The 22,161-nt window shown below is 32.5% G+C and overlaps 1 protein-coding gene across 2 annotated transcripts; it reads left to right on the top strand.

The window, feature by feature from the left end:
* The first annotated feature begins 8,697 nt into the window (after positions 1-8,697).
* On the top strand, positions 8,698-21,858 carry LOC127873440 (uncharacterized). 2 transcript variants are annotated; one of them, XM_052417302.1, is made up of 11 exons: positions 8,698-8,792; positions 9,534-9,863; positions 11,454-11,729; positions 12,168-12,476; positions 13,380-13,649; positions 13,942-14,055; positions 14,896-14,935; positions 16,310-16,365; positions 16,559-16,656; positions 16,917-17,030; positions 18,328-21,858. In XM_052417302.1, exons 1-11 carry the CDS (start codon positions 8,744-8,746, stop codon positions 18,559-18,561), a joined length of 1,890 nt encoding a protein of 629 aa, XP_052273262.1. In that variant the 5' UTR covers positions 8,698-8,743; the 3' UTR covers positions 18,562-21,858. The 2 variants fall into 2 exon arrangements, with proteins under 2 accessions (XP_052273262.1, XP_052273261.1); XM_052417301.1 differs by having other exon boundaries at positions 16,544-16,656.
* Positions 21,859-22,161: the final 303 nt, after the last annotated feature.

The following is a 22,161-nucleotide window of genomic DNA, read 5'->3' as shown; positions in this document are numbered from 1 at the left end:
AATATATGTTCCTCCTTAAATTGCTTTTTAATTTTATCATTACACCTCAAATAAAAGTATACGGAAAGGCGACCCAAAAATGAACGTATTCGGAATGGCGACTCACAATACGCTCAAGAACATGTACCTCTTGACTTATTGTGGAAGTAAATATTTTCAAATACGTAGTGCCTGTTTGCTTTAAGAATTACGTTTGAATCATCGCGAGCAGCTTGATGTTTCTGAAAAATAAAATAACAATAAAAATGTTCTTTTATTATGTTCATACGTACTGTCATTTTAACAACAATATATTAAAATGTATGTATACAGAGGCATTTTAATGAGTAAATATGATTTTTTAATAAAACAACTTAGCATTAATTGTGGTTATCACGCTCTTCGGCTCATCAAAGAATTATTGACACGAAATCAAAAATAGTTTTACCTGATGTCACTGGTAGGCCATCAGGCACTGTAGTGTTTTCACTAACAATTTTTAAACTGTATATAATAACAATATGACACACACAAAATTTAAAACCATTTATTACATGAAAACTAAGTATATAACATATATTTAAACAAATTTTATTCACAATATATACAACGGACCAAGTATAGCCCTCTTGAATTATGTGTAATAATACAACTTCAAAGATAATATGTTTAAATAATGTAAGATTTTTTTGTTTAGCTTGTTGAATATTATTATTTGCACTCTTAAACTGACGGAACAAAATAATTTTACAGGCTTAAGGTACACAAGATGGAAAAAAGACGTCTTTTAATTGCCCCGTGTTTAAGCTTTACGTTTTTGTAAACTAGTGATACAATATTAAACTAATATCCGAACAATGTTCTCTAGCAAACAGTAAAACGTGCATATTTAAGTTTTGCTGATTGAGCATGATCAGTGACTTACGAAACCGATTTCGGAGTAATTTCTTTTCGTCTTCTAAATTCTTAAACATAGACCCATATATCGTTTAACTTTGTATGGTGGCATATTGACACATACACTAAATGTTTACTGGAGCTATTGCACAAACGCGACTATTTACTTCGTACCGGTCACATGCAAGGCAATTTTGCTTAGTTCAAGGCTTACAAGTCATGAGTAAGTATATCACTTCTTGTGAACACCGTGTCTTTAACATATGCAATTCAATCGGCTGAGATATGTATTTCGCTTTTTAAAAATTAAACGTGTTTATATGGCGGTCATGCAAATGGCAAAGTTTACAGGCACATGCATGATGAAAAGTGGATCACTATTCGTGAAATTGTGTCTTGCACATCTCGCATTTTATGCGGCCACACCGATAAACAGGCAGGCAACAATATGCCCACACGAAAAGGGGGTATGAACATAAAACACATGTACTTAAAAGACATGCATTGCTTAGTTTAAACAGCAAATAAAGCTTTAAAGAATATTGCATTTAACATTTATTTACATATCAACAATATCGCACGTTTAAGTTTATGCTTAATAGCTTTTATACTTACAAAAACGATTGGATAGATAGAATTATCATTAATTTTCCAATTTCTTCCTTTTGTTGTAGCATATTAAACTATCAATATTTTAATCAGTATACCGGAGCCAGACACATGTCATCCCATACATATGCATTCTAGTCATTTTATGCATTAACATATTTTCTTTGAAATACGCCATCCCGGACATATGCTTAAGTATTTAGAATACATGATTTGAAATAATATGGTATCGTCTGAGATAATAGGTAATATTTTCAACAATGATTGCCTTAAATAAATGGCTATTATTTATGACACTATTGAAAAATTAATGCCCGAACGAATAAATTAGCAAGTGGGCACTTGTCCGGAAGGTTATATGCCCGCCTGAATGAAATTTTAAAATGTGTTCAATATACACATACTTACGAAATTTGTCGTTGAAAAGAACGTGTTGCGAACGGTATTAATTGACGCACTGAAAATATTTACCCCATATGAAGAGAACAGTTATCAGTGTAGATATGGCCATTACAATAACTCCCACTCCGATCATGACGGCCTGCAGCGGATTCGAAACTTCTATGCTATTGTGTGTGTCCATTCCTGCTAATCAGAGTGTGTTGCATGTAAGCAGGAGAAACACAAGTCTAATACAAAAAAATAATAGTATGTTCCGTTTATGTGTTAAGAAATTATTTCGAGTGTGCATAAGCCAATTTACACAAATTGACTTGACGAGAACGATTAACGCGACACTTTGGAACATCTGGTATTTGACGTTTGAATATTGTTGTTACTTATATCGTATAATGAGATGGAAATAAGGTGTAATCATAAAAAGGTTTGTAAAAAAAACTTTTGAATCTTCATTGATAGCGACTGTATGGTGTGCCGTTCACAACACGTTTGAAGCAATTCATTCATATTCCGACGAGTCGATAGAATACTTCGATATGTAATTATACACTCAGTGGTGTTCACACACTCAATGATTGGAGTATGTTGCCCTGGTCTACTTAGAGAGATGTTGGCAAGTGGGTTACTTCTTACGGTACACGTTAAGCAAACCTCATGCCACATGTCTTGTTCACATACGCGTTCAGAATTGCAGCGGGTGAATTAAATGTCCGATATAATTACTCACATTGACTTATTTAAGAGAATGCAGGAAAACAACACTATTTTAAAGTCCATCACTTACTGTAGTACATGCCGGGGATAACGTTACATGTTATCTATTAGAATTATTTCTTTAAACAAAGATATGAATACCTTTCTACAACAATATTTGAACTCAAGATAATAATTTACAATAATATTCATGGAGTCATGAACATTAGGTTGTATTAATTAACATATTTTAATGACTATTTTATAAAGCCTACATAAACGCTGCATAAATGGCAATAACTGATCTCATATTACACTACGCGATGGTCGATGAAAAAGTACACATGCCAGATAAGCTCTACTGCCTGATTCCTGTAAATATTTTTCAATAAATGATAAATAATGATAAACTTACTTTGCATTTTTATATTCGAATTGTGAATTATTTTTTATAGAGCAGTCACTTCACAGATCATTTTGCCATCAAGCGTTACTTTAGGGTAAATTTGACAACTAAATATATATTTCAACGCCAGGTGTCTTTTTTAAAGGTATTTCTGTTTTTCTGAATTGTAAACCGACACCTAGCCTGCCAGATTTGTATCTTAGGCATTGATAAAATGTATGTTTCATGATTCATCCAGTAAAATCTCCACATTCCAAGAAGGAATAATGTTAAGAACCACTTATGCGACAGTTAAGGACTGGTTAAAAGAAGCCGATATGGAGTGATGATCTGTAAATGTCAAAATTTGCAAGTCAAATTACAAATATTTACACCTGCCAATTTAAAGATAATAAGTAAACTGTAGAAAACAATTTCATGGATACAATATGGATCAGAAGCGAAACTAAGCAATAACATGTATTATAAAAAACATAATTACATCTATAATTCACCGTTGTGCTCGTCGACATCACCCTGACGTATTTACCGTCCGGATTTCTGACTAACAAACTGCAAGTAATGTTCTTGTTGTCCGTCTCAAGGTGGATACACTTGTGTATGTTCAAGTGTTCATATCATAAACGTCATTCTAAGATACGCAAGTGATGTTATCGCCATCCAAGTACATTTCTAGCTTCGGTGGTGGTCTCCCGTTTTGGTTCATGCACGTTATGTTCACTTGGTTGTCTTCTAGTAATTCTGGTACAAACAGCGTGAAGTTCTTCGGTGGTACTTTGGATGCAAATGCATTATTTGATGTCTACATAGTTTTAATAGTTTCCGCTCCTGCCAAGTATGCATTAAATTATCAGCTTTGTATTCCATTTAATATTAAAATATATTATATAAAAATAAAACTCACCGTTTCTCCTGATCATACTTGATGATTTCCTCAATGTAATATGGACCTTTGTTAATTAAAAATGCTCGAAATCTGTTTACCATAACATAGCGTTTATGCAAGTGCGGCAAAGAACTATTTTATTGTAGATTAATAAATGACACGTGGACACATACATAAGTGTTTTTTGTAAAGGAAAACATGTATTTCAACCGCAGTGACTGTGACAACAGTTTCACATATCGTGTTATTTTAATTTTTTGTGTGATTTTAATGTATATAGCTTATGGTAAACTTCATGCAATCGTTGTAGTTATAGCTACTTATGAGTGGCTGAACTTAAAACTATGATCTGATGATCTTCTTCATTGATCTCTTACATTGAGATATACGTGTGCACGGATCTCTAGTGGTTTCAATATTTTACCAGATATTACACCATTACATTTTTTAGGAATGATACAGATTGTTTTATCATATGTACTCCTTATGAATTACATAGAATTTACCATGGTGGTCAAACCAGAATAACGTGTCGGTTTTTATTTGAAATGTGGTGGTGTGTGTAGTCTTTTATTTATTCGTAGATCTGTGATTCCTTATTTGAAATCGCGGATAGTTACACAAATCTCTGGGGTTTTTGTTATCGTGACCTGTTTCTCCGATATGAACATTTCTATAATCATATTACGATGTCAATTAACATTTAAAACTAATGATTTATAACAATATCTGAAGAACATTTACTACCACAAAAATACTAAGCAACAGTTTATGGACATGTATTGCTAAATATTGCAACATTTGAATACATTCATGTTCAGTGAGTTTTTGTACATCGTGCTTATTTTAGTTTCGTTTAAACCTATTTATTGAGCTCGATTGCATCAAAAGCCGCAGGCTTATTGAAACGCTCTCGAGTCCGTTTCCTGGGCCTTGAACCGGAATTTGTGTCTTTAGGGGATATCTCAAGAACACTCCATTCGTTGTGTTCGAACACGTTACCTCCCCGATCGCTAGGTGGACACCATATCTATTATGCCACGGCGACCTTTTTTTATTTTTTTAATTTTAATCTATGCAATAACGCCCTTTCAGGATTGCCAATTACCCATTTGAAACCCCATGACACTGATTTTTTACGAAAAGGCGCTGCATGAAACTTCAAAAGCCAAAACAAAAATGACAATTAAGTTGGTTCCTCTTGTTCTATTGCTGTATTCTTACAAGTATGTTAACTGTTAATTATAAAAAGAAAAAAAAGTCTAGTAATTTGTACATTGTTATGTGTGCGCACAGGAATGGCTATTTTCCACTCAATGACATGTATTTTTCCTGTTTCAAGAGACAGAGTTTTCTTAAGAACGCTATTTTTTAACTGAACTATTGGTTTTATACAATGCCATTTTTAACTTCCTGGTTGAATTTTACATCGTTAACACACGTTTGTTAAAGAGAAAGCAAATGTGGTTAACGGTGTCGGCGTCGGCCGATTTCTAATAAATTGAATGGGCAATAAGAAGAGCGTTTTTAATGTCCTTAACTTAAGGCTGCATGATAATGTGATTGATGATGAAACAAGTGTTTTCCTCTTATAATGAACAAACAAAATATGCCATGCATACAATGTTTGAGATGGTTTCTATATGTTTTCATAATTTCACGATTTAAATACTTTTATTTTTAGTTATCAAATACAAGTGTTGTTTCTTGATCCTTGATTTAAAGGGAGATTATACGATTTTTATATTTGTTGAATTGTAATATATTGATAACAATTTGTTACAATAACAAAAAATAGGCAAGAAAAATTATACATTTCATAAAATGCAGCAAAGACAAATTAGCGCCCGAGTCTATTGGGACGAAGATATTTCGTACATATTTTCCAACAATAACCGAAGCATTTGTCTTTTTCTAAGGATCGGAGTTATTGTTCGTGTGTCGTATGAATAGATATCGTTGTAGGAAATTAAAATGATCCGTAAAACTAAATTTAGATTGGCATCTTACATGCATGATATACATGCTGGCGAATTCGACTGTACAGACATTTTCGATTTCAGAATTAATTCAGGCTTATCTCGCATTTTTCGGCACATGTTCTTCTTAACTTTTATTTTAATTTATATTGAAATATATGTGTAATACGTTAATAAGTTGTTTACACATTTTATATAAATTCATAAATATTTGACATAATCGTATAATCTCCACTTAATAAAGGTTGCCCCGGAGTAAATATGTGCTGTACTGTGATGCTCTTTTAATTATGTCACTTGCCGTTATTCAGAGCAATCGGGCTATTAATAAGAAGCCACTAAGGCTGGTGCTTTATTGTACACAAAAAACACGAATCAATGTACCCCGATGTATGTTGTTATAAAACAACTAAATGGCCAGTGTGGTAACGTAAGTGTTGTTAATATTATTGTATGTGTTCGTTAAACTGTTTACGAGACAATATATGATATACAATTGCGCGTTGGAACTGACATAAACGGGTCCATGACTGTGGTTTCAATTATCTGAAATGTTTTTACAGATGTTAAACGAAACAATGGATATATCATTTGCGGAATTTATATTCTGAGTGAAAGCCACTACGGAACAGATGCTCCCTTGTCTCGTTTCTTTTAAACAATGTAATATAACGTCATGTAAGCAAATAAAAACTGAAACCAGGAAAATATTGGGTGTAAAAATGCGTTGCTGTTTCATAAATTGAAGATACCTATACTGACCGACATGTAATTGAAGGGGAATTTAAGCTGTTATTGAGGAACATATATTGCGAGTGAAAGATGTTTCATGTTATTGTCTGTGATGTACATGGTTTTGGGGTCACAGCTGATTGAACAAAAAAAAATCGTTATTTCGTTTCGTTATCCAATCGCTCTGTTATCTACCTAAAAGAGTTATACATTTTGTTCGATAACATGATTTTCGGATAGGGGTTAACTCGTTCACATATGTATACTGAATAATTTGAGCCATGTGTGTTGTGTGGGCGCAAATGAACCTATGAAGTATCAAATGATTTTGCGCTTATTGTAAGAAGATAATGGCTAAAGTGTTAATGATGTTTTGTACATGTGGTTAGTTTCTGTAGCTTTCTCTATTGCTTTGGCATTTTGTATTTTGCAATGAAGATTGATTTAATGGAGATAATAAATGTCAACTAAAACAAGCTTGATTTTTTTCGTCTTCTTTAATAATATATTTGATTCGACATAAAGTTTTCGCCTTTGTTGGTGATTGCGTAGTTCTTCTCGTTCAGATTTCAAGATATTGTTCAAATTTAGGTTATTCGAGTTATTTGATTGATGAGTAAAAACGAATAGGGTTTCTTTCGGTCACTGTGTTTTAAACGAAAATGCAATACTTAGAGAAGGATAGGGCATGCACGAAGTCTCTAAGGTCATGATTATATACGTGTTTAAAAGCGATGATATAAAACTGTTACAAAGAAAAGTTTGTCAGTAGACTCGTTTTGGGGTTGTGTACGAAATTATTGATCATAAGTATGTGGTTTAACAAAGTTGGATAATATTGGACGCATTAAATAATATTCAAACGAGTTAAATGTTCGTGTAAATATAAATAGAAATCCTATGCAAAAATATTTGTAAAAATCATAAAATATTGTTTTAAAAAATGCAATAAAATATCAGAATGCAAAGTCTTTGCAAAAAAGCGCTAGATGTTTGTTATGAAGGTTATACAAATTATACCTCGATGTCAAAAATATGATAATACACACTCCTGACACTTACGACTTGACATAAACTTTTAACTTAAATATTTAAACTGTATGGTTTCTACCCATTTGACCAAATAGAAAACTCGTCTAAATATTCATCTAGGCTAAGTATGAGGTTATGCTAGTCCTCAAAGCGATTAAAACAACCCAGTGTTTGACATTGACGGTTCAAAGGCGGTGATCATATTATGTAAGATACTTGCATGGACCTCAGTTTATCGTCTTTCAGAAAGAAAATGTCAATGATGTGTTTTTTCTTGAAATCAAACTAATAAGCATTTTATGTGTATACAATTAACGTGAATTTACTCTCGTAATTAAAACACTATTTTGTTATATTTTATTTACACGTCTGTGTTTCGTGATTGCCTCTATGATACGTATTTTTTGTTCGTTATCCTTTAAAACTAGTTGAAGCCCTTGAATGAAACTGTAAAAGGCGCCGACATAAAAGTAAATCATTTTTGTGTAATTTGTATTTTGTATCTTTCGCACATTCTTTTGTACCAAGATATCGTTTATATAAGTGTGAGGTAGGTTTGGCGAAATGTGATATTTATTTACACAAATTTACACAAATATGTACCAATGTTGTTAACCATTGTATTATACAATAGGTTTATTAGAAGACCCCGATAATTAAATGTGTTTGGACCAACATAACATGATTTCTGTATTCATACATAAGATTTAATATTTCTTTTTAGGAAAACAAGGATATTTTTATAGTCCAATTACATTTTTCTTAATAAATGTTAAAGTATTAGCTATTTCAACATAATTCTTTATTAAATAAGTGCGTTAACTTTTGATAAAACAATGATGTTTTTCATTCCTTGTGACACTTTGCATGTAGCTTTAAATACATGTTCACTTTTGTATCACAATGCCTTCTACATACGTTATAAAGTTGACAATTGGGTAAAGCATGTATTCACTATTTTGCAGCGAGTGTGGGACATAAGAATAACCGGAACAAATATAGTTAATAATCATTGTTCTTGAAGACATATTTCGATTTCCGTTTAGATTTTCAAATATAACTTCCTTCTATTGGTTTACAAAAACGATCATTTACAGAACGACACATTTCGTCGCTGTCTCTTTTCTCAACATGATTCAAATGCAACATTTTCAGTTATGGATTTTACTGCTGCTTCAAGGTAGTGTTTGTTTTACTACAAGGTTGTAACTAAATAAAAATGTCATTTAAATTTACATTTTTACAGTTTTGGGAGAATACTGATAAATGGGAGCTTACTAGGTCTATTGTATTATAAATTACAGCATACCAATACTACAGAAACAAACAATAATACGAAATTAAATGTGTTGATTGAATATCACAATCAGTGTAACAAGTTCTATTACATTGAAATAAGAAATGATTCTTAAAACCCTATCAACAAAACAGAGTCGATATAGAATAAAGGATATACATTTGAATAACAGTAAATGTAAATTATTTGCCATAAATGCAGTTTTAATTGATATTGCGTACATAATCTGAGGTTAAATACCATGTTATTATTTTAAAAGACGCTTTTCATGTTAACTTTTGATGCAAGTTAATGTTTATTCGGTACTGGTTTGCATGAATGTCAAATCCATAGTTTGTTTTGTGTCTTTTCGTGAAAATCAACTTATACATTATTATTTGCAATCACGTTATACAGAGTTTGTTTCTCTAGACACCTTTTTGAGACCAGCCTCTCGATATTCGAAGTCTAGCTTTTTGACATATGCTGTTTTTAATTTCAATTTATTAAACGAAGAACTGATGCTCAAATTGTTCCCATATCTGACATGTAGTAAGGTTTCTTTTTGGACGGCGAAGTGATTTGCTATACTACAGACTCCTCTTGGGTTTCAATTTACCTCTAAATGATTTAAATATGTTTCAGTAATAGCACTGCCATTTTATGCGTCCGCAACTGGTCTTGGTGTTCTGTCAATTTTAAAGCCAACCATCCTTGGGAGGAATATCACGTTGCAGCTCAATCTATCACAACCGCTCAAATCGGAGCAGTTCGCTGAGTGCGCATTGAAAATAATGTTTGATGGACAGAAAACGCTACAGACAATCAACAATTCATATAGCAGGTTCGAAAACGACGGGGTGAAGATGATTGAGATAGATAGAGCGAGTGTGAACAAAAGCTGGGAAAAGGCTTTTCTTCACGTTGACTGCAATAAGAACAAAGTGTCGAACTACGTCCTTCTAGAATTTCAAGGTTGGCTACACTGACTCGAAACATGGTTGCGTTTCATCTTGCTGTATAATATTTATTTGACTGCACATTAATATACTGAATGAGTGTACAATGAGCAAAGCTTTCACTAAAATCTACATCTAAACGCCTCTGAACTTTCTAAAAAAATAAGTATCCGGTTCTTGTTCATTCGTATGTTGTATGTTCAATCCTGGGTCGGCACTAAAAATAGTTTCTGATTTATTCTTCAGAAATATGTTTGTTGTACCTGCTGAATGAGCTGATACTAAAATACATAACATTCTAAACGACACACCAGGCTGCACTAATTTAATTTCGCGAACACAGAGAGATTCGTTATATCTTACTTAGTTCATACTTAACATTTAAGATGCGCAAATATCCTTACATGTATTCAAAAAAAATGCGTAACTTTGATAAATATCGAATTCGGATATGCAATTAAAAATTTGTATTATTATGGGTTTTCTTTCGTTATGAGAATTTAATAATATTATTAAGAGTAAACAAAAGTAAACAAAACACTTGGCTAGGTTATATTGGATCATGGTGCGTCAAGGATTTTTCCTTCACATCCAAACAGTGTTTTACTTTCCAAGCGTTATTTTAAGAGAATCGTATTTTATTTCTTAATGGATGCAAAACCAACAATTTAGTTTTAAACTGCGAGCAATGAAAAGTATGTGAATAAAGACAGTCTCAAAGCGGACCGGCATCGAACACGAAACTGTTTTCTTTTATAAAGCGGCGACATAAATGTGAGACATTGGTTGCCGAGTATTTTGAGCGCCATCAGGAATTAATAAAACCGATCTTTGAAAACGCCTTGTTGGAATTCACAAAATTTGCACGAATGTTCGTTAAATGGTGCTCTATACAAAATTCAAAGTAATAATATTACAGACTCTCAAACGGCCGGTTCTTTATATAGTATAGTTGTTTTCGCTATAATTTAAATTTATTAAACATGATAATGAAGGTGAACGCCATTGATTTTGTTTTGAATTGATTGACAACGTCATATTTTAAACTGTACTGGTTCTATAACATAACATTTTTTTAATTAACGGTATGTACAAATACAACGTGTTAGGCAGTGGGGCGAAAAATATTTAGAGCCACACTTGCGTTTCCGTAGATATAATAGACACGTGAAACATTTTAAGGCTTTAGCAAATTTGAATGTTTATGCAAGCAAGATTATTAAAAATACGTAGCGCTTAATGGTATATGTATTTACTTTGAAATTAAGCATTAAACACACACAAGCCACAAGAGCTTGATGGGCAATATTATTCATAAATGACTAGATCAACAAGCTTTTAGAAAATCCGATACGTGATAAAAACATGTCTATTTTTGTTGATGCTGTTTGGCAGGCTTATCATTATATTAAACGTAATTTTTGTCCTATTGCCCCGATTCTCCTCTGTATTTATTAATGTTCTGTTTTAATTGATATATTTTGAATTGCACGTACAATGTTTCTAATGATGATTTTTCATTTTTGCTTTTTTTGTAATAAACTTTAAACTTGCATTACATTTCAACATCGTTCATAAATGGCCAAATACATTATTGTTCCTTTAGGCGACAGACCTGTACTTGGTCCCCTATGCGCAGGGCTTAACTGTACCTACTGCCTCTGTGTCAAACCCGGAGACAAGATTAAATGTATTACGTCTAGCACCAAGGTCACGCTGTGGATTGGCAACAGAACACTACAAGGAACATCAGTTGACAGCGATTACACATATATATCACACGATGCCATCATGGAGGAAGACCATCAGATAACAGCCATATGTTCAGCAACCTATGACAACAACTCAGTTCTTAACACGTCTGCATTCGTTTACGTTTACAGTAAGTAGTTGTAACCAACAGCAATTGAATGACCAGTCCCATACTTATTTAACTGTATTCTTGTAACTCTCATATAACATGAGAAAATAAAAAGTTTAAATACAAAACATGTAAAACTGTTGTCACAGTTGCGGTTAAATGATATGTTTTTATTTAAAACATTAATTATGAACTCGTGCACTTTCCGATTCTTTAACTAAAATAATAATTGCGTTTAAACAGTCGTTAGCTACACATGCATTTAAACTCTATTATGTCATACGTTTTTTTCCAGCGTTTGTAATTAAAATATACATTTAACATGAATCTATTCATTGAGTATGATAAGGATAATGGTTTATATTTTGTTCCGTCATTGTATAACAATCGAATGATTTCATGCACTATTTTTCTGACACAACTAAGCGTAAACATCAAATATTGTATTCTTATTCACAGTACCTCCGAAAGACTTCGTGCTGTTTGTACCAGAATTACTAGAAGACAGCCATGTGAACATAACGTGTATTGCCCGCAGAGGAAGACCATCACCGATGCTAGAAATGTACTTGGATGGCGAGAACATCACAGGTGTGTCTCAACATGACGTTTTTGATGAGAACACTAGCACATACACAAGTGTATCCACTTTGAGATGGGCTAACAGAACGTGGGACAATAAGAACATTACTTGCAGGCTGTTTGTCAGAAAACCGGACGGTAAATACGTATTTGAGAGATCGACGAGCACAACGGTGAATTATAAATGTAACTATGTATTTTTTTATAGATATGTTGTCCTTCGTTTCATTTCTGATTTTTATATTTTCCATTGATTTTGTTCTCTTAATTTGTGTACCATTAATATAAAAGAGACCATTGCATATATTTGTATGTTCACTTAAAAATATATATTATTTCGACACTTTCTAGTTCGTCCATCCTTATAGTTTCTCTGAATCTGCCCAAAAGGCAGAATCGATTCAATTCTTACTATTATGCATATTTGCAACTGGGAGATCGAATCAATATTCAGTGATTTTATCAACGCCTCGAATAGAAATATGGTAGGCTAGATTTCGGTCTCAAATTCAGAGAAATCAAGCACATCCTTTATAATAGACAAACGTCGTTAACATAAATATAAAGATAAAAATGTTATCGTTAAATCAGGAATATTGGTCAAATGATTTGTAAACGGGCTCTTGGACCCCATATTGTTCGGTCCGATCCTGGATGTTGACATGATCTCAGAAATTAATATCTCTACCGGGAAAAATAACAGTATGCTGACTCATATTGTCTGAAAAGGACAACCTATATGTACATAGTTTTTTGTTATATTAACAAAATTTAAACTTAAAAAAATATCAACACGAGTGATCAATTATTTTGAATAGTATATTATACAATCTGTAATAATGCAAAAGAGTATTCTTATTATATGGATAACAGTTTGTCTTATTTCGAGACATTGGAAAAAAGTTTATTTCATTTTATGAAATTATAGATTGCACAGCATCTATAAGACTTAAAATAAATTCATTATCTTTCTGATCCAACACTTTAAATGTTAGGTACATGTCATTATGATAGTATGATGCATAGATGTTACATTAATTAAAAATAATACAAACTGATTGCCTGAAATCGGCATGTCGTTTATTGCAGACCGACCGGCAATTCTAAGCGTGTATGTGAACAAGACATGTGGACATTCTGAGGAGGTTTGCTTAACGTGTTTCGTAAGAGGCAATCCACTTGCCAACATCTCTCTAAGAAGACCTGGGCAAAACATTGCAATCATTGAGTGTCTGAACACCACTGAGTGTAACATAAAAATATCAAAGTCTGCTATCAAATCGTCAGAATATGAATGCATGGCTTCAAACTTGATTGGAACGGCACGCCAGACAATCACCATTCAAGACGATTTAAAAGGTAGATCATTTTTCGAAGCCTCACAATGCAAACGTCTTGTCTAGAGCCCGTATTTTCATCTCTGTTACCTGTTAACATATTGGCCAATACTACGTCTTTTACATAATAAATATATATTCACACGTCATATGCCATATAGAAACGTGTCGATTCAGTCGTCCTTTTTTAAAGCAAATTTGAATAATTTGATCTATGCGCTTTCAAAAATATTTCTGAAAATAAAACACTACATCAAAATTGTGTAATAATATTGCGTTCTTCTTGTTTACATGCAACCCACTCTGGTTGGCAGGAAAAGAAACACACAATACCACAGAGGTTTCGAATCTGCTGAAGTCCGTTATGATCGGAGTGGGAGTTTCTGTGATGGTCGTATTTACAGTAATAATTATGCTCGTCATCAGGGGTAAATATTTTTTAGCGTAAATTAAATACGTTCGAAGCACTTTCAGCGTTACAACATAATTTTGTAATCATCTACATGAACGCATTTAAAAAAATTAATTAAGGCTTTCATATAACCTAACTGACACTTCCCCACTTACACATTTGCCTATTCGAAGACTGATCCTACCTTATTGTAATCAATGAAAGACATTTAATGAATTAAATCATTGTTAAAAAATGTAAGGTATTTTCTCAAACGACACCATATGATTTTAAAAAATGCATTCAAGTTACACGGGCATTTTTTCCGGAGGAATTTTTTTAGACGATAGATGTCTCCTATACAACAATAACTGGACTGCTTGTTTCTGTGAGGGCTTATATTCCTTTTCCGTGTTATATACTACACTAATGCTATTTTAATATGCCGACAACAAAGAATTAGACGGAAAGATAGTGATAATTGAATGTTTACCGTCGAATTGTTTATCGTAATAGTATATACTGAAAAGCACGATATTGTGGAGGCATATATAAATGTTAAATGCCATACTGTACAAAGTTAAGTTTTATGTATAAAGTTAGCAATGCGTGTCCTTTAAGTACCTTTACTTTGTGTCTTTACCCATAAAACGTGTATGTATATTGGAGTCTGCCTGTTTATCGATCTGTCAGCATAAATGGTATATCAGCAAGACGCAATTTCCTAAAAAACGTTATCCTTATTTATGAGGTTTAAGCCTTAAACTAAATTGCAATGCTTATAAAACCGGTACGAGGGTTTGTGACATCGATCTAGTAAACATTAAATGTTTGTATCGATTTTGCACAATAACGACGTATCGATATTATGTTTCAGAATTTAGAAGACGCAAAGAAAGTATTCCGAAATTGATTCCGTAAGTCACTGACCATATTTATTCAACAACAAAAAATACACATGTGCAAGGTGAACTGTTCGCTACATAATATTTTGTAAAGCTCATTCTTAAGTTCATCTTCTGCTGCTTATTATTTTGTTTTTACCGTTGAATAAATGTGCATTTACAGTTATTTTTTAGAAAAAAATTAATTGTAGAAACAGTAATTTATATTTGTCTTGAATTTTGTGTTATAAATTGATTTTATTGATTAATTAACAGCGTAGGTTATTGCAAAAATAAAGCATCGAAGTTTTCAGAATATATGTATAAGGCCTAGATTTTATGAATTTCAGTTTAGATTATTTTGACTGTAGTTGCGACAAAATTAAACATACATGCAAAGATGTACATATTGTAATATGTGTAAATAAAATGTAAAAAAAAAAACTAATTAAAATTGCAAATATTGATCCGAATGAAGGTCGGGAGCATGCATCTGTAGAAACATCTCGTGTTACGTTAAAAGTTACATCAAATACCGTTTTTTCGAATCGTCTTAACAACTTAAATCTATATTCTACGTCACACTAATGGTAAATTAACGTACTTCAAAATAAAAGCATTTATATTGGTTAAGACATATGTTGAGTTTTATGTTTAATGATGTGTTGTATGAATAACGATGTAGTGTATATAAACTGATCGCTTTCTTCAAATAAAAGCTTATGGATGGAAACGCAACTATCTGTCATGATTATGTTGTTGTAATGTTTTAGTCCAGCATATGGGTATTGTATTGGTCTGTCTATTTATTCGTAAATCACGTCTAATGACGGCCCATGAAACAATACAGTGCAGAAAGAATTTCGCCAACAATAACAATTGGCAGGCCGACCATTCTTAATTTTTCCATTGTTCATTAAAAACAACTAATTTCTCGATCATTTGTCTGATGTACATAAATCTTAAATATGTATTTTCTAAATTATGTGTTTTCTTTTTTAAATGTCAAAATAAAAATACAAAGATAGGCTGTGCAAAAGCTGTAGTCCCTGCCCTTACATTCGCGATGCTGAACATGTAAATTATAACAGATTTTACAGTATTGTTAAGGTATACTGTAAGACAATTAAAAAAACTCTACTCTTAAACTAAACCACACGAACCCGTAATAGTGTGTCTGTCTTCATATGGTCATGTATATAATTTTTACAAAAGAAAATTCACTCTGTAGTTCGGATTTTATTGTGTAGCTTCTTTAAGCATATGTCTTTATACATGCCCATTTTAGTGTCTACTCGTTGTTTATTATGCACACTTTTGATAACAATAATACTGTTCCAGTAAGTACTGAACAAACTGCTGATTACAAAGAAACATGTTTCGATTAAACAAATATACTCTGTTTAGAATGAACACACAGGTAGAAGACACACCACTTCAACAATTAGGACACGGACACCCAGGTACATTTTTCAAGTTTCTCTGAAGATGTGCTTAAATGCAACATCTTTATGTTTTAACATGATTATTATTTGGCATTCCTTTTGCTTAAGTTATATTATCCAATATAAGCAATAAACCATGGTCTTATTTAGTGACTGGTTCATTATGGTACAAGTCAACACAATTATAGTAAAGTAGACTTAACTATTGCAGAAGAAGTAACTGCAACAATTGAACATCACTATGACGAAATCAAGGACGAACTTGGAGCTACACAGGCTTTAAATCAGCAAACAATTGTAAATGAACAGGTATAATGAATTCAAACAATATGTTAACGTGCTAATAAACACATGAACTCATATTCGATGACTAACGATGCATACATTTTAGACTACCTTAGCTCAAAAATAAAGCATTGTTGAGTAAACTGCACATAGCACCAACCGTTGTGTGTACTTTAAGTTAGACTAGAACATTGTCACGAAATAGAATACACTGACATTTGGAAATTAACTCTTCTAATGTACAGTGTATATCCTTATTTAAATTTTATCAAATCATGTTATAGATTGCACACGCCAACATCCATTTCTCTGCAACGATTGAACACAACTATGAAGATATCGAGGACGAACTTGGAGCCACACAGGTTTTATGTCATCAAAGAATTGTAAATCAACAGGTATACTGAATTATACAATATAATGATCACTTATTGAATCATGTACTCATATAAGTTGATTAAGAGCAGGGCAATTCCCTTTTTGAGCCCATAAGCTTAACAAGTTTACAAAGAATGCATTCACCGGAGCTCATTAATTCGTGAATATCTGTTTGAATCCGACTAATTACTTGCGACGTGAAGCAGAAATTGTGCACATCTCCATAAGAAGGCTGGTATTTTGGGATAGTGCTGTAATTTTAGAATTGTTTGTCATTGAATTTATTTATTTTAATATTAATGTTGGGTTTCACCTAAAAGTGTACGTTACCTTACTATTAGTACAAAAATGTCAGACCTTGGTCGTATAAACGATCGCGATTATCTCCCTTAAATTACCTAACCACACCCCACCAGAGGTATATGATTATCTCAAGAGATCTAAAACAGACACTTACATTACGAAAAAAAAAACGAAATGCCTTTCGCTTCCAATGTCGATGAACTAAATATTAAATATATGACATTATATATGTTAAGCTTTTTTTTACCAAAATGTAGTTGTTTCTGATTTTTGTTTAATGTTATTGTATCTGAGACAGTTACAGTAATGGTTATCTAGTCTGCATACGATCAGTAGGTAGGTTAGTTGTAAAATGCTGAAATCTATTCTTTTTAATTGCTGTATAATTTGAAGTGTGCTGTTCTGAGGTAATGTTGTTTTTACACCTAAATGTTCTTTAAATACATTGTTGCTAAGTGTAAGGTTTGGTCGCTTTTACACCAGCTTTTACATCCCAATAAAACTTTCTGCATATAACATTTTAAAGTGGTGACCGCATTTTTATTGATTGGTGCTTGTTTTTGTAATGCATTTTGAACTGTGTCTAGCTTTCGTCAATTTATCACTTGCTTCACAATAGAAGTGATAATAGAATGTCCTGTTGCTGATTCATTTGGAGTTTTACTTTGTTTATATTTGAACAACTCATCACAGCAGAATCAAGTCCGTCATCCACCATATTACTTTTGACACAATGCTTGTTGGAATACTGCCGGAGTAAACCCAACAAGTTCACTCGCTAGTGCAATTGCATTTGATAATGAGCAAAGATCTGATAGTGATCCGGGCTGCAAGTATGCGGCACAAATACCTTGTTTTACAGCATCGCAGCAGAAACGTTTGGTAAATACAATAAACTAGTATAGATTAATAATAAGTGTTAGTGCCACAACATTTAATAACGGTTTTATAAAGTTTTAAAGTTATTAATTGAAATTATCTTAATTTAAATACAGTGTATACTATTAATTCTAGGTGACACCAAATGTGCGACCATGCCGGGACCCAATGTGTATACGTAACCTGGAAGGCGCTGTTCGTTTTGAAAGCTCAAAACAACCCTTTGAACTAAAACCAATAAATTCGTTAGCCAATCCGGCGGCTTATGAAGTTCTGAAGAGATCTGATAGTGATCCAGGTCACAAATATACGAGTCTGAAGCCTCGTTGTACATCATTGCTTGAGGAAAATTATGTTAATATAATATAGCGTATATCACGTATGCGTGTGCGCACGTTATTGAGCATGAAAGCGTATGCGAATGAGCATGTGTTTATATTTTCGAGCGTGCTTGCAAGTTCATGTTTGTGCGTGCGTGCGTGCGAGGGGGTGGGCGCATGATAATTTCTTTATTACAAAACAAAGCATTTGAATAACTGAAAATGTGAACACAATAATTTGCCAGTGAATGCTATCATTTTGTTTTAATCTGTTCTTAATTAAGTTTTCTTAATAAAGAACGCATATTCTAGAAACAATTTTACATTTTCGTAGCATCGCAATTTAAATTGCGATAAATGATAAGATTATTGTGTTTTTTTTACGCCTTTTTAAAATTTTATATGGTGTCTTATGTCTTATTTTTCATAAGTATTTTAATATTATTTGATTAATTTCTAAAGCATGGGGCTTGTATTTGATTAAATTTTCCTGGTAAGGCAAGACATTTTTAATACATCTTTAATGTGTTTTTTGTGACACTTTTGGCAGGAGAAAGATTTAAAAATAAGATTTTTTTAATGTGGCATACGGAAAAAATGTTGTTTTTTTTAAAAAGAACTCATCACAAATCATCAGACATTTCATTCAATCATAAGGGAATAAACAATTGTACATTAGCAAAATAATCCATGCGTGCTTAAAAAAAACGGGTTTTACTCTGAATATATTACTATCTATGTTGCCTTACTAATCGACCAATCCCTGAAACTGTGTTGTTTATATCAACGACTTTCAAGCTACATACATGTATTGTTCTTTTGTAAATTTCGTTAACATAATACTCAATTTACGGCATTGTTCTGTGTTTAGGATAGTTACATTAAAGAAAAACATCTTACAATATTGAATTGTTAAATTGTTAGCCTGAAATGCAATAGAGCACGTATTCGATATCGTTTTATCAACTGAAGACCTCAAACAGAAATATTTTCATAATATTATACCAGTCTACTGTGATTGTAACAATCATTTATTGTTCATTATTTTATGTTTATCAAGCATTTAAGTCCGTTTAGGCACGTTTTGTATTGTATGTAATGCATCGCCAAATGTATAATACATGTTCACCGGGACACTTTAACCTGAATATCTCGAAAGCTGCAAGTAGAAGGGGTTCACGCTGATGTCTGAACCATGAAAGGAGCGGTTGGTAAAGGGACGTGAATTTCACTATGAGAGAAATAAAGAATCTGTTATCAGCATGTAATTAGTGTGTCGTATGTTTTTGTTGTTTGTGAAATGCAACCCTTTCCTCCCGCAATGGGCACTTCGAACTCCGAAATTCGAGCCAACGTATATAAAACATTTTAAAACGCAAAACATCTGCACACATTAATTGTATTCTATTGATATAATTATCATTTTTTTGTGTGATTTTAGCATGTATTTACCCTAACAACCTGACCGACCTTGCTGATTGCGGGAATTAAGGGTGAAATATATTTTGAAGGCGGCTGCCCATCCCATACCAAATAATATTGTTTGCTCTGAGCAAGAGGTGTAATTGTACAAAATGTCCGTTTTAAAGTATTTTAACGAAACGTGTGTAAACTATTTACTTGAAGCATATTTTTCTTCAATATTTTTAATATATTGAGAAAGGTTGCGTTTAGTGGTGTCTGCAAACATTGTCAGAGGCCGTTGTAGAAAACAACCTCGTTTGGCTTAAACGATCCTAGATCGGATGGCTCCATTCGCAGGCCACTTAACATATCCGCTGCAATGATTTTAAAACGTACACGTTTTATTTTTATTTACTTTAATTATGCAGAACAAACATATTTGTGCGTTCTATATTGTTTTCATCACTTATAAAGTGAAAATTATCCGGAGGTCAGAAATTCGGATATAGATATTTAACAAATTGTTTGCTTGTTCATGATGTAATATTTTCTGCCTGAGGGTCGTATGGTATAATGACTCTTGCTATTCATCCGCCTGTCTGCCTGTCCGTCTGAAGTTAAATTATATTTTTCTACCAATTATTGTGTCATTGTGAGAATTTTAGTTCAATTTTCAACTTTACAGTTTTATTTTCCTAGATAATTCATACACGATAAATTTAGAAATAAAATATTTAATTAATATCTGAACAGTCAGTTCCAACGGTAATTAGTATACATTTCTCAGTCTTTTAGATTCAAAGTTGATAAAATATGTTTATGTGTAAAGAGCAGATGTGCAAGACATCTTTGTCATGCCCTATCATCCACACGTTCTTGTCAGAGTTATATGTGGTACAACTTATCCAATTGTATTCAAACAATTTTAATAGTTTGCATTTTGAACTTGTTCTACATTTCATAAGCTATTGATATGCAGCTTGAAAAATGCAACCACCATTCAGTATGCAAATGCGGGCATGCTTTCATGCCCAGTAAACCATTTGCCCCAGAATTGTGTATTCATTTTAATTTCAAAAGCATCACTTGTGCAAAGAGTAGTACAGATCTGCTGTTTTGTCTGTGACAAACCACTTGTTACATATGTTGTTTTCAATATTGTACCATTTACCTTAACCAGTTTTTGATTCAAGCGTAGGGTTATTAGTTGGATCCCAAAACTGAAATGTGTATTGAACACAGTCAAAGGATTTCTCCATGCTAACATCACAACTTTCATTTTAAACGCAAAGCTATTACACAAAATGTAAACAAAAAAGAACAAAAATGAAAATTTAACTAGTCCATTTAGTGTATATAAAATGCATCGATTAATTTAGGCATAATGTTTAATGTTTATGTATGTGTTTGTCTGGTTTAAAATAATTATTGTTCATTGCGTGTTATTTAAATAAAGATTTGGTTTTGGCCCTTTTCGTGTGTATTTTCTTTGCTTATTTTAATTTAAAGAATTTGTGATAGCATGTGAGTAACAAAGGTACGATGTCTTGCACTGCTATTATTTACAAGGCTTATTGTGGATTAAAAACGTATCGGTATTTTAAGCTTTGATGGAACATGTATACTATGTTGACGATGTTATTTATCTTATACGCACACTTTTCTATCTTGTGAGTGTGATTTTAATCAAGTTGTGAAACCATCTTGATTTACCAGAGAGAATAAGTTACTTTAATTTGAAACTATTTACATCATTACTTGCAAAGCAAATTATTATGTATATGTAGTCTATATATGTATGTTTTATACACATTTCAAGTTTAACCGCATGCCTTTTACGTCGATTTATTGATAACTAATATTACCCTTTGTTTCCGGCTACAGATAAAATATAAGGTAATACTTTTAAAATTTCAATGCATTAATAAATGTTGTTGTTGTAGTTTTTCAATGCGTTCATGGGTTTATTTTTTTAAGGAGCATTCGTGTGATAATGTGCCCATTCAAAGACATTGCATCTTTAGCTTGTCGGTCTTATATTACCAACAATTACTTCGTTTCAGCCTAATAACTGAGCTTACATTCTGAACGATTTCGATTTAGTTTGACGAGAAATTGATTCATTTGTAAAAAGTGTTTAGAAAAGACATGAATGTACAAATGCTTATATTCGCTTGACTTCCCGTGGTAACAAAGATGAGACCCTACAATTAACACGTAGTTATTTAATTTCACGCGAGATGGG

The sequence above is a fragment of the Dreissena polymorpha genome, chromosome 3 (genome assembly GCF_020536995.1).
Source record: "Dreissena polymorpha isolate Duluth1 chromosome 3, UMN_Dpol_1.0, whole genome shotgun sequence".
In the NCBI taxonomy this organism is placed as follows: domain Eukaryota; kingdom Metazoa; phylum Mollusca; class Bivalvia; order Myida; family Dreissenidae; genus Dreissena; species Dreissena polymorpha.
Note: the sequence above shows the minus strand (reverse complement) of the source record. Positions and strands in the feature narration are given on the sequence as shown.